Source organism: Perca flavescens, chromosome 6, assembly GCF_004354835.1.
Source record: "Perca flavescens isolate YP-PL-M2 chromosome 6, PFLA_1.0, whole genome shotgun sequence".
In the NCBI taxonomy this organism is placed as follows: domain Eukaryota; kingdom Metazoa; phylum Chordata; class Actinopteri; order Perciformes; family Percidae; genus Perca; species Perca flavescens.
Window position 1 is genome coordinate 6,820,467 of NC_041336.1, and position 17,453 is coordinate 6,837,919.

General features: G+C 45.4%; 1 protein-coding gene across 10 annotated transcripts in view; it reads left to right on the plus strand.

Moving 5' to 3' along the window:
• Window positions 1–17,453, plus strand: part of mef2d (myocyte enhancer factor 2d) — an 85,598-nt gene that overhangs the window by 52,807 nt on the left and 15,338 nt on the right. For 7 of the 10 annotated variants that reach the window (XM_028579395.1, XM_028579398.1, XM_028579399.1 and 4 more), the window contains 2 exons: window positions 10,609–10,787; window positions 12,289–12,318. In XM_028579395.1, coding sequence (XP_028435196.1) covers window positions 10,609–10,787; window positions 12,289–12,318 — 209 coding nt within the window. The remainder of the gene's footprint in view (window positions 1–10,608; window positions 10,788–12,288; window positions 12,319–17,453) is intronic. The other 3 variants (XM_028579397.1, XM_028579404.1, XM_028579396.1) reach the window with 2 other exon arrangements.

Sequence of the window (17,453 nt, forward strand, 5' to 3'; positions counted from 1 at the left end):
TACTCCACAGCACAGCGGAGTAGCTAACGTTAGATGCTAGTCTCACATAGCCAGACGTTACTCCACAGCACAGCGGAGTAGCTAACGGTAGATGCTGGCTATATTGACAGTCATAAAAGCCCGTGCTCACGCAGAGCTCCGTACCCAACTGACAGACACACTTTTTCGGCTTAAAATTACAGTATGAAACGCTAAAAACACAACAACCTCACTGTCCTCTCCACACGCCAGTCAGGCACACTTCCTCGGCTTAGAATTACAATACGAAACGCTAAAAATACCACTACCTTGCCGACTGGACACACTTCATTGGCTTAGAATTACGGCAACAATCGCTAAACACACTGCAAACTCACAGTCCTCTCTTTCCGATTTACAGCCCCCCTCTCGTGGCTTAAAATAACTCACCGTTGTCGGCTCCAGCTGCTGAACTACACGTTGTAAACAGCCATGGGCTGCTTGCCTGGTCATCCCGGTAACGTTAGCTAGCAGTTAGCAGGGTTAGCATGGCGGCGTTAGCCAGGACCAGTCGGGATCACTTTACTGGCTATGTCTCAATTGTTTTTGCGAGTAACCAACTCGGGTACTCTAGCTATATAATTCTATGTGAGTACACAAATGTTGAAATGACAAAAAATGCCCATCCCTAGTAGCTGTGATAAATTAGCCTGAAGCTAATGCTTACCTGTTCAGGAGGAAATAAGCCAACTCTGTGTCCTTTTGGGATCTAAGCTGTCTCCATCTTTCAATTTATTTTCAATGTTTTGGGCGACTTTTTGACACTTGTCGGTTTTCGTGATTTTTTTTTTTTCTGTTTTTTTTCCACGTTTTAGATTTTTTTCAGACATTTTTTGTCACCTTTTTCTACATTCTTTTATCAATTTATTTTCAAATGCTTTAATATTGAATAAATGTTAAATGGGTCAAATGGGACCCGAGGACAACCGGAGGGTTTAATAAACACCATCCAGGAGAAAGCGAGTGAGTGAACGAGGGAGCGGTTTTTGAACACAGCCTGGGTCTGTCCGAGGTCTCTGCCTGTTTATAAAAGAAGTTTTTCCTCGCAGCTGTTGCACCAAATGCTCGCTCTGGGAGCCAGTTGTCGGGTCTTTGTAAATGACAGAGCGTGTTCTAGGCCTACTCTATCTGTAAAGCGTCCTGGATTAGCTCCTGTTATGATTTGACGCTATAAATGAAATTGAATTGAAATTGAATGTTGCGTTCAGGAGCCCAGGCAGCTCGCTGTAACAAAGTCCCGCCTCCTTCGCGTGTCGAAACACGAAACCTTTTCATCCCAGAGCGCCGCTCAGGGTGACCTGATCCAGCCGGCTGCTTCCTCATCGCTCTGTCGCCTCTGTCACTTATCTCTTCCTGCCTCCTCCTCCTCTCCTCTCTCCTTCTCCCCGTACCTTCCGCACTCTATCCTTTGTTCTTTGTCTTCCACTCTACCAATGTCTCACCTCTTTCTAGTTCTCTCTTTATTCTCTTTTCCCCTCATTTCTGCTCTCATCCTAATTCCTCCGTCCCCTTCTTCTGCCCCGTTTCCTATCAATATTTCATTGCTGTCTCCTTTCATCCTTTCCTCTTTTCCCTCCATCTCCCCCAGCCCCCACTTCTTCCTTTGGTCGGTCTTTCATCTCTTCCACTTGTCTTTCTTTCTCAAACTTTGTCTTCTTTCTTTGCATTCTCTTTTTTTTCCCCTCTTTGCTCTGCCTTTCTCCTTGTCCTTTTCCTTCTCCCCTTACCTTCCACACTCTGTCCTTTCTACCAATGTCTCGCCTCTCTCTCTTTCTCTCTTTATTCGCGCTTTCCTTATTTCTGCTCTCATCCTACTTCCTCAGTTTCCTGTCAATATTTCATTCTCTCCTCTTGCTGTCTCCTTTCATCCTAAACCTCCATCTTTACTGTCTTCTCCACCTCCCCCCCACACACTTCTTCCTTTCCTCTGTCTTTCATCTCTTCCACTTGTCTTTCTTTCCTAAACTTTGTCTCCATTTGTCTTCTTTCTCTTCTTTCTTTGCATTCTTTTGCTTAATTTCTGCTCTCATCCTAATTCCTTGGTTCCTTCCTTCTACGCCATTTCCTGTCAATATTTTATCCTCCTCTCTTGCTGTCTCCTTTGATCATTCCCTCTCTTCCCTCCATCTTTACTGTCTTCTCCTTCTCGCCCCTACTTCTTTTATCTTCTTTTTTTCTCTGCTTCCCTGCCCTCACCTCTTCTTCCCTCTCCTCCCTTCTTCCCCTCTCCTTTCATCCTTCCCTCCCTTCCCTCTGTCTTTACTGTCCTCTTCATCTCCTCCCCACTTCTTCCTCTCCTCTGTCCTTCATCTCTGTCACTTTCCTTTTCTTTCTCAACCCTTTGTCTCCTGTCTTCGGGACCTTTTTTTTTTTTTTTTTTTTTTTCTGCTGCCCTGCCCTCACCTCCTCTACCCTCTCCTCCCTTTCTTCCCCTCTCTTTTCTCTCCATCCTCCTCCTTCCTCCTCTCCTGGGTCTGTCGTTCTCAGCTGTTGACCGGGGACTCGGGGCTCTGGGAATGTCACCATTGACGTCACCCAGCATTCCACACATTCCCACGCCCGGCCTCGCGTAATCGGAGACCGCGCACACACACACACACACACACACACACACACACACACACACACACACACACACTGTAGCCACTTGCACTTCCCCACTCATACACCGAGAAGAGCACATGTAAACAGTACTAAAAAAGTACATACAAACAGTCAGCACACAGAAATAAAGGCCCAGACACATCAGCATGCCTCTGTGACTCACTCTCAGATTAGGAGTGTATTCATGCAGGCTTCACCAGATAGAACCAGATAGTCACGGACACACACTGTTATGATACAGCCATCTCACGGTTTGACAAGTTACAGTAACAGGAACCACGGCCCAGCAAACTTAGAATGTTTTTAACAAAGTTAGAATGATAACAAAGTGACTTTAATTCTCTTCAGGCCTAAAGGTTTTTAAATGGCCTCTGTCTCTTCTTTTTCTGTGAACACCTTTCATTTTTGACAACATACAAAACATACAATTCGCAACCGGGACATCTGGACACAGTTACAGGACAAATGTAAATTACATTCACCTCCATTTTATTGGGGTGGATGCAGAAATCTGAGCAGCTAAAACCCAGACCATCTGCATTTAATGAGCCGGCCCATTAAGACACTTTTTATGCTTATATGGCTGCCTGTCAGCATTTTCAGGCAACAGTATTGCTTTCAGTGATGCATATTGTCGCATTTTTGTGTCACTACATATTTTTCCACAAATTATCGTTGCACCTCTAAACTTTCAAACAAGAATGCATCGCGGGTCTAGTAAAAATGACTTTATACTGAAGATTAGAGACAAAAGAATGCATGAGAAGATGGCGTCAGTACGATATGAGCCCTCACAAAGATGCCAGTACTCCAGGCTGTTCTGTATGTGTATTTAGTGTTGGCTTGAGGTGTGTGTGTGTGTGTGTGTGTGTGTGTGTGTGTGTGTGTGTGTGTGTGTGTGTGTGTGTGTGTGTGTGTGTGTGTGTGTGTGTGTGTGTGTGTGTGTGTGTGTGTGTGTGTGTGTGTGTGTGACACAACGCAACCAGCAACAGATTCCCATCACTCATTGACGCACACATGTGCACGTTATGCAACACACACACGCACACACGCACACACACGCACACACGCACGCGAAGGGTCACAGGATTTACCAGAAACACCTGATGATGTAGGGAGGGTGCTGTGACTCAACACGACACAGGCGATCTCATTGGTCGGACACTGCTAGGAAACATTCTTTCCTTTCTTTCTTTCTTTCCTCCCTTACGACCTTAACTTTTCCCCTGCCTCCTTTCTTCTTTCCCTCAGTCTCTTTATTTCCCTACGTCCTCTCCTTCCCTATGGTCCTATGTTTTCTACACCTGCTTGCTCTCTGCCTCATTTCTTTGCCCTCTTCCCTTCTTCCCCTCTCCATCCCTCCTTTTCCCAAGTCCCTTTTGTAAGGCTCTAACTTAACTTTGTATTCAGCGCCATCTCTAACCTCTTCCCTTCTTTGCCTGCCGCCTGAGTCAACCCCCTTTTTTACTCTGTTGTGTGGTTGTTGTTGTTGTAAGGTTTAGTTATCTTGCGTGTGTGTGTATGTTTGTGTGTGTGTGTGTGTGTGTGTCTCTCTCCCTGTAGTGTGTGTTACTGAGATGAAGCAGAGTCACATGCCGCTGTCGTCTGGAGGTGGCGTCATGGAGAACTGCTATCTTTTGTGTTGTGTGTGTGTGTGTGTGTGTGTGTGTGTGTGTGTGTGTGTGTGTGTGTGTGCATGCGTGCGCATGTCAGGGCTGGGAAAGTCCCTGCTGTCCCCCTCCTATACCCACTTTGACCGTTTTTGACCTCAGCGGCACACACAGGCTGCTGTCTGCTGGAGTCGTGTTGTCATGACACACCAGAACCCTGATCCACCCCCTTAGAGCTTAAATGAAAAAAATATTAGTTTAAGCGTACGCTATATTTAGCCACGCAGAACACGGGAGTTGCTGCTCTACCGCTGCCTCGATCGGTTAGTTTGTTTGTCAGTTCCTGAACCTTTTTAAATCACCAAAGTCACACAATGACACAAACAAACACAACAGATGGAGGCAGCCGAAGAGGGGCAACTCTCATGTTCTGCAAATTAAAATGGCTGTTTTTGTCAGAAGGAGTCTGGTGGCTTTGAAGGAGCAGAGATAACTGCCGTCTGACAGCAAGGTGAAGCGCTGAAAATATCCTAAATATAACGTACACTTAAACTGATGTATGTTTTTAAGGCGTCTAAAACGCATTTAGCTGCTGCCTCCATCCGCGGCAAGACGTTGTAGCTGACACACTGACTCTGGAGAAGTAGCTCACACAACAGCACTTTAAAGGATCCAAAACCACCCCTTTTAAGCAATTAAAAAAGGTGCATATTGCGTAATAATCCTTGAACGCAGGGTTGACGCCAAATTAGGGCTGGGCGATATGGAGAAAATCAAATATCACAATATTTTTGACCAAATCCCTCGATATCGATACCTCAACAATATTGTAGCGTTGACTATCGGTGCTTCCACAAAATATTTAAACAATTAGATTTTTGATAAATAATCATCAGTAATATGGATATAATGAATAAGTGGGCAAAGGCAAATAATAGAAGAGTTAGATTTTTGACTCGCTTGACACTTGACTCCAAGACAACTTGACTCGAACTTCGAAGCGGTTTTGAGTTCCATCCTTGCAAAGTTCCAGAACAATACAGAATAATAGGTTCTTCTTTGAAAGGACTTGGTCTCAGTTATGCAGACATTGTTGCAGATTTTAAAGCATCACTCAGACCAGATGTAGCTTGACTCGCAGTTTTGCTTTTGAAGACTTGAAGGAATAATTTAAGGAATAATTTTTTGGGAAATACACTTACTTGCATTATTGCAGAGAAGATTGATTCCCCTCTCATGTCTGTAGGTTCACTATGAAGTAGGGCTGGGCGATATGGAGAAAATCAGATATCCCGCTATTTTTGACTATTTACCTCGATATCGATATTGCGGCGATATTCTAGGGTTGACCGTTTGTGCTTTCACACAATATCTTCACACTTAGATTTTAGCTAAATAATCATCAGTAATGTGGACATAATGTCTAAGTGGGAAAAGGCCAATAATAGAACAGCTACAACAGGCTGGTAAGTTCAGAAAATTACATCACTTTACTGTAATGCAGCCTTTAATAGACGATATCTAGTCTCATATCCATCCATCCATCCATCCATCCATCTTCGTCCGCTTATCCGGTGTCGGGTCGCGGGGGGAGCAGCTCCAGCAGGGGACCCCAAACTTCCCTTTCCCGAGCAACATTAACCAGCTCCGACTGGGGATCGAGGCGTTCCCAGGCCAGGTTGGAGATATAATCCCTCCACCTAGTCCTGGGTCTTCCCCGAGGCCTCCTCCCAGCTGGACGTGCCTGGAATACCTCCCTAGGGAGGCGCCCAGGGGGCATCCTTACCAGATGCCCGAACCACCTCAACTGGCTCCTTTCGACGCAAAGGAGCAGCGGCTCTACTCCGAGCTCCTCACGGATGACTGAACTTCTCACCCTATCTCTAAGGGAGACGCCAGCCACCCTCCTGAGGAAACCCATTTTGGCCGCTTGTACCCTGGATCTCATTCTTTCGGTCATGACCCAGCCTTCATGACCATAGGTGAGGGTAGGAACGAAAACTGACCGGTAGATCGAGAGCTTTGCCTTCTGGCTCAGCTCTCTTTTCGTCACAACGGTGCGATAGATTGAATGCAATACCGCACCCGCTGCGCCGATTCTCCGACCAATCTCCCGCTCCATTGTCCCCTCACTCGCGAACACAACCCCAAGGTACTTGAACTCCTTCACTTGGGGTAAGGACTCATTCCCTACCTGGAGTAGGCATTCCATCGGTTTCCTGCTGAGAACCATGGCCTCAGATTTAGAGGTGCTGATCCTCATCCCAACCGCTTCACACTCGGTTGCGAACCGATCCAGTGAGTGCTGAAGGTCGCAGGCCGATGATGCCATCAGGACCACATCTGCAAAGAGCAGCGATGAGATCCCCAGCCCACCAAACTGCAACCCCTCCCCACCCCGACTACGCCTCGATATCCTGTCCATAAATATTACAAACAGGATTGGTGACAAAGCGCAGCCCTGGCGGAGGCCAACCCTCACCTGAAACGAGTCCGACTTACTACCGAGAACCCGGACACAGCTCTCACTTTGGTCATACAGAGATTGGATGGCTCTGAGTAGAGACCCCCTCACCCCATACTCCCGCAGCACCTCCCACAGTATCTCCCGGGGGACCCGGTCATACGCCTTCTCCAAATCTACAAAACACATGTAGACCGGTTGGGCATACTCCCAGGCTCCCTCCAGGATCCTTGCGAGAGTGAAGAGCTGGTCCGTTGTTCCACGACCAGGACGGAATCCGCATTGTTCCTCCTCAACCCGAGGTTCGACTATCGGCCGAACCCTCCTTTCCAGCACCTTGGAGTAGACTTTACCAGGGAGGCTGAGAAGTGTGATACCCTGTAATTGGCACACACCCTCTGGTCCCCCTTTTTAAAAAGGGGAACCACCACCCCAGTCTGCCACTCCTTTGGCACCGTCCCAGACTTCCACGCAATGTTGAAAAGGCGTGTCAACCAGGACAGCCCCTCCACACCCAGAGCCTTGAGCATTTCTGGACGGATCTCATCAATCCCGGGCTTTGCCACTGTGTAGTTGTTTGACTACATCAGTGACTTCCGCCTGGGAAATCGACGACAATCCCCCATTATCCTCCAGCTCTGCCTCTAAGATAGAGGGCGTATTAGTCGGATTCAGGAGTTCCTCAAAGTGCTCCTTCCACCGCCCCTATTACCTCCTCAGTTGAGGTCAACAGTGTCCCATCCTTACTGTACACAGCTTGGATGGTTCCCCGCCCCCTCCTGAGGTGGCGAACAGTTTTCCAGAAGCACTTTGGTGCTGACCGAAAGTCCTTCTCCATGTCTTCTCCAAACTTCTCCCACACCCGCTGCTTTGCCTCTTTCACGGCAGAGGCTGCAGCCCTTCGGCCCCTTCGGTACCCTGCACTGCCTCCGAGTCCTCCGGGATAACATATCCCGGAAAGACTCCTTCTTCAGTCGGACGGCTTCCCTGACCACCGGTGTCCACCACGGTGTTCGTGGGTTACCGCCCCTTGAGGCACCTAAGACCCTAAGACCACAGCTCCTCGCTGCAGCTTCAGCAATGGAAACTTTGAACATTGTCCACTCGGGTTCAATGCCCCCAGCCTCCACAGGGATGCACGAAAAGCTCCGCCGGAGGTGTGAGTTGAAAGTCTGTTGGACAGGGGCCTCCTCCAGACGTTCCCAATTTACACGTTTGGGCTTACCAGGTCTGTCCAGAGTCTTCCCCCACCCTCTGACCCAACTCACCACCAGATGGTGATCAGTTGACAGCTCTGCCCCTCTCTTCACCCGAGTGTCCAAAACATACGGCCTCAGATCAGATGAAACGATTATAAAATCGATCATTGACCTTCGGCCTAGGGTGCTCTGGTACCAGGTACACTTATGAGCATCCCTATGTTCGAACATGGTGTTTGTTATAGACAATCCATGACTAGCACAGAAGTCCAACAACAAACAACCACTCTGGTTTAGATCAGGGAGGCCGTTCCTCCCAATCACGCCCTCCAGGTGTCTCCATCATTGCCCACGTGCGTTGAAGTCCCCCCAGCAGAACAATGGAGTCCCCCACTGGCGCCCCATGCAGGACTCCAGTCAAGGTCTCCAAGAAGGCCGAATACTCCGAACTCCTGTTTGGTGCATATGCACAAACAACAGTCAGAGTTTTTCCCCACAACCCGCAGGCGAGGGAGGCGACCCTCTCGTCCACGGGGTAAACTCCAACACAGCGGGCGCCAGCCGGGGCTTGTGAGTATCCCCACACCCGCCCGGCGCCTCACACCCTGGGCAACTCCGGAGAAGAAAAGAGTCCAACCCCTATCCAGGAGTATGGTTCCAGAACCAAGACTGTGCGTAGAGGTAAGCCCCACCAGATCTAACCGGTAGCGCTCCACCTCCCGCACCAGTTCCGGCTCCTTCCCCCACAGAGAGGTGACGTTCCACGTCCCCAGAGCCAGCGTCTGCCGCCCGGGTCTGGTCCGTCGAGGCCCCTGACCTTCACTGCCACCCATGTGGCATTGCACCCGACCCCAACGGTTCCTCCTACAGGTGGTGGGCCCATGGGATGGAGAGGGAGTTGCCACGTAGCTTGTTCAGGCTGTGCCCGGCCGGGCTCCATGGCAAACCCGGCCACCAGGCGCTCGCCGACGAGCCCGCCATCTGGGCCTGGCTCCAGACGGGGGCCCCGGGCTTCCTCCGGGCAGGGTCACTCCATCTCTGCTTAGCTTTTTCATTGGGGTTTTTGAACCATTCTTTGTCTGGCCCCTCACCTGAGACCACTTTGCCTTGGGAGACCCTACCAGGAGCACAAAGCTCCAGACAACACAGCCCTCAGGTTCACAGAGACACACAAACCTCTCCACCACGATAAGGTGATGGTTCACGGAGAGGTAGTCTCATATCACGATATTGATATAATATAGATATATTGCCCAGCTCTACGCCAAAGTATGCACACACACACACACACACACACACACACTCACACACACACACACAGCAGTGTAGGAGTTTGGAATGTCAGCAGTTTAAAAGGAGGGCGCGTTCAGCAGACGTTGTGTAAAGTTGCCTGTCATGTTGCTGGAATGCACCCGTGAGAAAAAAAAAAAAAAAAAAAACAGAAAGCAAGAGTACTGTACACTCTAAAAAGTCATGCTATTTTTACATCTGGTGATAATTCTACAAAGTAAAAACTAACAAGTGGTGTGTGATACGTCTTCTTTCTCTGTGCCGTAGAGATCCATTGTTAATAAAAGACACCAATGAGCCACACATTTTTTTTTTGTTCAGTTTATTCAAAAAAATATGTTGCACCTGCGACAGGTTGCTTCATTACCATGAACACACACTGTAGTTTATTTTGGCTCAATCCCACACACACACACACACACACACACACAGACACACACACCGTCCTGCTGCCACAAATACTCACTAGAGCACCAAATGTGGAGTAATCCACCGCTAAAAATAGTCCCCCACAAATTCACCTTTTTCCTCCTGTGACCAGATGTTTACTTTTTTTTTTACTTTTTTTGCCATTATATCCCCAACATAAGCCTTTATTCAAATCCTCAAAAATAAAGTAAGCTAAAGTCATCTGCTCATAACGAGTTAAAAATCGTCATTACAGTGAGCTCTTTCAACCTATTTCAATAAAACTATAACGTTATCAAGATTTTATCTGTGTAATTGTAATTGTTCTTCCCTGTTCTGTCTTGTTTCAAGATACTGACACTCATTTCCATGTAAGGCTTGAAACACCAAATGCATTATAATGATCATAAACACAATGCTAATGGGGCAAGAAGCCAAAAACGTCAAATCTTTGGAGCTTATAATAACATGCAATCACGCAGGCACACATGGGAAATGCACTCGTAGTCCAAATACATGTAAAGCTCCAGTGATTGGGATATATTGGATGCTTGTTGAAATAATATCACTTGCTTTGAGAGAACAAGACTTGTACAAAAGACTGAAACAAACAGGGGACAGACATACTGGAGAGAGAGGGAGAGAGAGAGAGAGAAAAAATAGTTCTGGTGATAGTGTGATGCCGTTTTGATGTGGAAGAGCTGCAGAAAAATCCGAGCGCCGCCCAAAAACACAGTGTGAGCTGCAGAAATGATGAGGAGCATGTGGTGCGACACGAGCAATCCAACTCGCTAATGAGAACACACAGGCAGACGTCATAAAACACACACACACACACACACCTAGGCTGACAAGTACAGACAGAGTTCGCAGGTAGACACAGATTCTAAAAACATCAATACAGACAAACACACCACCTCCTCCATCTTCACTTAATCTCTCTCTGTCTGTCTGTCTTTCTCTTTCTTTCTCTCTTTCTCTCTTTCTTTCTTTCTTTCTTTTTGTGTCTCTCCAGCTAACGGCTACATCAGTGCCAGGGCCTCCCCGGGCCTCCTCTCCGTCTCCAACGGCAACAGCCTGGGGAAAGTAGTCCCGGCTAAGTCTCCGCCTCCGCACAGCCCTCAGATGGTCAACAGCCGCAAGCCGGACCTGAGGGTCATCACCTCGCCGAGCGGCAAGAACCTCATGCAGCTGGTGAGTGGAGAACACAGCTACGGCAGCCCGATGGGTCCGAAACCCACAGGGAACCAGGGTTGGTAGAGTAAACTAAAACGGGAATATTCTTAGTAAACTGAAACTAAGTAAAAACCACAACCTCACTGAACTGAAGCTATAATGCCAGCTTAACCCTTGTGATGTCTTCCCGTCCAACACGCAACTGGTCGTCCTCCCAGGTTAACCCCTTTCCCTGAGGTTTTTGAAGCTGTTTTGAGGTTTCTGTGGCTTTTTTCCTGCCCTTTTTCTTCACTACCTTCGGATATACCACTAACATCAACTTATTCCCATTAGTTGTACACTTTTTTATTTTTTTTTAATTCATGGTCAATAAACCTCATTTATATGAAATTATACCTCATTTTTGAGTAAAAAAAATAATCACAGACTGTCAAAGTTTAGTCAGGATACTGTTTAGAAACCATTCCGTAGTTTTTTCAAATGCTGTAACATTTAATAAACCACCCCAAACTCTATGAAAGTAGAGATCTGATCCTTATTTTTCCTTGACAAAGAGCGTCGTGTGGAACAACCCATGTTACTGTGAGGCAATTTGCTTGAAAGAAACACATTTTCTGATGTAGAAACTTTGAAAACGGGGTCGAATTTGACCCGAGGACAACCGGAGGGTCAAAAAAACTAATGGAAATAAAACTGAATGTGTATCATTTCCGGTTTTTTTAGCGATAATATACCCCTAATGAACAAAGGAGACTGTGTCAATTTCCGTCAACCCTCGTGACATTGAACCACAGAAATTGAACGGACTTGACATGGGACGGCACCGTGCTGTAATCGCTTCACATCGGACACTAAAGTATAGCGCTAAGATCTAAATCTGTCTCCAGATTTAAACCGCTTCCTGTCCGCAAACGTCAGTTCATTTAGACTTCTGCAGCGTTTGACTCTGTCTAAATGGAGTGTAAAGTGAGGGTAACTGCGCTGAGAAGCCACATTATCCATCAGACAAATCCGACCGGACTTCTTGGGGATGTTTGAGAAACATTTCACATCTTATTTCTACGTATGTCATAGAAATGGGAATATTCCGGGCACCTGGGTAGCTCACCTTGTAGAGTGGGCGCCCATATATAGAGTTCTACTCCTCGATGCAGCAGCCGTGGCTTCTACTCCGACCTGCGGCCCTTTGGTGCATCTCATCCCCCCCCTCCCCCTTCTCTCTCTCTCTCCCCTTTCATGTATTCAACTGTCCTATTTTGACTTTACAGTCCATAAATTAAACTTTTAAAATCCAGTGTGCAACACCGCTTGAAAACTCGAATCCCTGTAAATGGAAAAGTAGCTATATACTATAAACAATACATTCTTCTTGACTAAACTTTAGACTAAGTTCCTTTTGATGTATGTTCATATTTCACTGCAGTTAGTTGTTGCAGAAGCGTAACCGTCCTCTGTTTTTTGTACCCTCCCCCCCCCCTTCCTCCTCCTCCTCAAACCCCCGTCCTCCCCTGCCGTGCAGACAGAGGAAGAGCTGGAGTTGGTGAGTGAGGTGAATAAGACTCGTAGACTTTTTAGCCTGCTGGATGTGCTGTGGAACTCTGTGTGATCTCACCGAGCATGAGCGTGACACCGCCGGCATCCCAGCACGGGTTGACTCGCAGAGTAGTAGTAGTAGTAGAAGAAGAAGAAGAGCAGTCAGAGCACCCGGTGAACTCGGAGCAACAGATGTACAGTGGACCAATCAGCTGGCTGCACCGGTTCCTGGGGGGTTAGGACTGTAGCATTCAGGGGTTCACTACAGGCCCATCGCAGGCGTAGACCACTCGGACGTGAGACTTGACTCGCACTCAACTGCTGTGAGATTTTTGACTCGCTTGACACTTGACTCCAAGACAACTTGACTCGAACTTTGAAGAGGTTTTGAGTTCCATCCTTGCAACGTTCCAGAACAATACAGAATAATAGGTTCTTCTTTGAAAGGACTTGGTCTCAGTTATGCAAACATTGTTGCAGATTGTAAAGCATCACTCAGACCAGATGTAGCTTGACTCGCAGTTTTTGCTTTTGAAGACTTGAAGGAATAATTTAAGGAATCATTTTTTTGGGAAATACACTTAACTTGCATTCTTGCAGAGAAGATTGATTCCACTCTCATGTCTGTAGGTTCACTATGAAGCTCTACCATCCAGCAGCTTAGCTCAGCATCCAGCAAGACTGGAAACGAGGTTGAACAGCTAGCCTGGCTATATCTGAAAGAAACTAAATCCGCTTAAAAACACCTCTACAGCTCACTCATTAACACGTTGTGTCTCGTTAGTTTAATCTGTACAAGAACCAAAGTGTAAAAAACAGCTATGTGCCAAATGATTTCTTGGCTGGGACTAGTTTCATGTTCCGTGAGCATGTGACATGTGAGTGATAATTATCTTATCTAACTCTTGTATGGAAGCAAATAAGAGACAAATGTATTTGAATTGTAACAGCCACTGAATAATTCATGTTGTAATATTGAATTTGTTTTATTGATTTTTTTTCTTCTTTTTTTCCCCAACCTGATTCTATTTTTCTTCAAACTCTGAAACTTGAATTTTTGGATCCGGGTTTGGGACCGTTGAGAGGGAAATATTCAACTTCAGCTTTTTCAATTGGAAATTTTTCAATCAAGAAATTTCTAATTTCCATTTCGAAGATGTGAGTTCAGAGCGTATACATTCAGACACGTAGTTTTCAAAGTAAAATATTTCAATATTAAGTACTCAGTGGCTATTACAATTCAAATACATGTCTCTTATTTGCTTCCACACTATTGGCAAGAAAGAAAATAAGCGTAATTCCTAAAATCCCAAAAAAAAAAAAACTACGACTTCGACTTTCTTACTTACTTACAAAAACAGCTCTCAGTACAATAAATGCATTTTAGACACAAGTGGCTATAGTTGGAATCAGTCCTTTTATGACACAGAACATATTGGCTATGTATTTATTTTTTAAAAGCAAAGCGACACAGTTTGTGTGCGTTTTATATAATGTGCCGGTACAATAGAGCTTAACGTGACATTTGTGCGGCACAAACGGTCTATAGAGGGAATATTGAAGGAACCGGAGCAGCCAGCCGACTCTCCGCTGTGTGTGCAAGCTGCTCAGCATGTGCATGTTTGAGTGTCGATGCTCGGAGAATCAGAGTGAAGAAAGATCACAGAGTCTCCAACCTGGAACCCAGTCGGACATGTTGGAGTTCCACACGCTGACCCCTTCACTCCCACACACACACACACACGCTGACATCCGTGTATGCATATTTCTCTGCATATACACACTAGGGGTGGGGGGAAAAAATCGATACAGCATAGTATCGCAATGTTTTCCGTGGCAATACTGTATCGATACACAGACGCCAAGAATGGATCTTTTATGATATATGTGTTGGTCCGTTTGTCTGCTTGACAATCCCATTTTGCAGCAATACATTTGAAGTGAGATGAACAGAGAAATGTATCTTTTTAGATAAAACAGATGTTGACAACGTTTTCTTTTGGGGACATCATTTGAAATTGGGGAAAAATTTGACGTTGGAAAAAAGGTAATGCATTGCAATATATATCTCAGAATATTGCAGTATCTTTAAAATCGCAGTAATACTGCATCGTGACATATCGTGATGATATCGTATCGTAAGGCCTCTGGTGATTCCCACCCCTAATACACACACATGCACGCATGCATGCTTGTGTGCATGCATATTTCTTTGCATAAACAGACACACACACACACCTATGCGGACATCCGTGTATGCATATTTCTCTTCATACACACACACACACACACACGCATGCATGCATGCATGAGTGCATGCAAATTTCTCTGCATAAACACACACCTCAAAACAAACACCCCACGTTGTGTGTTCATTCCTCACATAACTCTCGGCACACATTAACACACTTTTTGGAACCACAAGCCCACTCATCCCCACTCGTCTCTCGTCTGTCAGCCTTGTCGATGCATGCGTTCCTGTCAGCATGATTCTCCAGCACGGTCGACGCCTCTCACAACACCTCTCACCGTGACGCTACATAACACGAGCGCCCGGCCCTGGCGACAGCGTTGCCGTGCCAACGCCGCCTTTTGAGACGGGAGACACTTCTCATCTTGCACGCAGATGTTGAAGTGTCACCGAGAAAAAAAAAAAGAAAGTTAAAACGCCTCGGAGAGAACTGAGGTGGTTGGATTTTTTTCTTTTTCTTCCAGGGAGCAGAAACACTTTGGACCGTGGAACGGTGCATACAAACATCTTCCACTGGCCTGCACAGGCCAGTGGAAGATGATGTGATTGTTCGTTATGTCAGTCTCCAGTTAGAACTGCTCTGGTGGATTTGTTTTAGAATCTTTTTTTCTTTATTTAGTCTGCCAATAAAAACTTCAAACGTGGCAGGGAAACTGTGGGCTGAAAGTTAATGAGTTGCTGCGCTTTCAGCTCCGTAAAGCAGAGGGTTCAATTCAATCGCAGCATAATGTTTCTGGTTTATATTTCAACTGAAAGTAGAACAAGCTGTGTTTATGGTCACATATTTCAGTAGTAATAGTGTAATTAAATTGTGCTCAGTCACATTGCAAGGTCTCTGCAGCCACTCTGCTCCGCAGTGGGAAGCACATGCTAGCCATTATCATTATTGCTGTCGAGAATGGATGACGTCATGTGCCGTGGACTCCTGCACTCGGCCCATAAAAGGAGATAAAGACCAGGGAATTTACGAATTTATCAAACCGCTGAGAATTACTCACAAGAACGCTGCTAAGAATTGACTTAAGAGTTAAAGAATTCTTGGCTCAAAGCTGCGCTCAAGAGTTAGTTATCAAGCATCTCAGTTGTAATTTAAGTGAAGTGCAGAACTATATCTTAAGTGTCTTTCACGCCACTTTGCTGTGCCACATACAGGATTTTGGATGACGACATAGGCACGGACCAATCACTGAATAGATTTCCTTATTTAAGAATATTCTCAGATACATTCACACTGAGTTGGTGAAAGAGGAGTTTACATTCAACACACATTTGACAATGAAGGATTTTCAAGAGAATACATTATGATATACACATTTGAAATGAAAGAAACACGTTTTCCACCAAGTCTTAATTACACATTTTAAACCGGTGTGCTGTAACTGACATGCCTATATATAGCCTAGATGTTAATATATTTTATGCTTGCTCTGTCCAAACAATTGATTAACTGCTCATTGTCAAACATGTCAAAAGCATTCTTCCTTTCCTGAAGTATTGGCGCACTTTTATCATCACACGCCCTTACTGGCAACTCCTAACCACTGGAGAGACCTCTCGAGCTGTCTTGAAGGTCCCATTGCATGAAAATGTCACTTTATGAAGTTTTTTGCCTATGGTCCCCCAGTGTCTGGAAATGGCCATAGGTGCAAACTGAGCACTGGGTATCCTGCTCCGCCTTTGAGAAAATGAAAGCTCAGATGGGCCGATCTGGAATCTTCCCTTTATGATGTCATAAGGGGAAAGGTTACCTCCCCTTTGTCTGCTTTGCCCGCCCAGATAATTTCGCCCACCCATGAGAAAGCGAGAAACATCATGGTTTGCAAACGAGCGAAGCATGGCAGTTGGTCAAGAGACTTCAGATACAGTATTAGGGGACCGCTAAGGTCTATATAAAAGATACTTCAGATACAGTATTAGAGGACCACTAAGGTCTATATAAAAGAGACTTCTGATACAGTATTAGGGGACCACTAAGGTCTATATAAAAGAGACTTCAGATACAGTATTAGGGGACCACTAAGGTCTATATAAAAGAGACTTCAGATACAGTATTAGGGGACCACTAAGGTCTATATAAAAGAGACTTCAGATACAGTATTAGGGGACCACTAAGGTCTATATAAAAGAGACTTCAGATACAGTATTAGGGGACCACTAAGGTCTATATAAAAGAGACTTCAGATACAGTATTAGAGGACCACTAAGGTCTATATAAAAGAGACTTCAGATACAGTATTAGAGGACCACTAAGGTCTATATAAAAGAGACTTCAGATACAGTATTAGGGGACCACTAAGGTCTATATAAAAGAGACTTCAGATACAGTATTAGGGGACCACTAAGGTCTATATAAAAGAGACTTCAGATACAGTATTAGAGGACCACTAAGGTCTATATAAAAGAGACTTCAGATACAGTATTAGGGGACCACTAAGGTTTATATAAAAGAGACTTCAGATACAGTATTAGAGGACCACTAAGGTCTATATAAAAGAGACTTCAGATACAGTATTAGAGGACCACTAAGGTCTATATAAAAGAGACTTCAGATACAGTATTAGGGGACCACTAAGGTCTATATAAAAGAGACTTCAGATACAGTATTAGGGGACCACTAAGGTCTATATAAAAGAGACTTCAGATACAGTATTAGGGGACCACTAAGGTCTATATAAAAGAGACTTCAGATACAGTATTAGGGGACCACTAAGGTCTATATAAAAGAGACTTCAGATACAGTATTAGGGGACCACTAAGGTCTATATAAAAGAGACTTCAGATACAGTATTAGAGGACCACTAAGGTCTATATAAAAGAGACTTCAGATACAGTATTAGAGGACCACTAAGGTCTATATAAAAGCATCCAAAAAGCAGCATGTCATAGGGCCTTTAAATAAA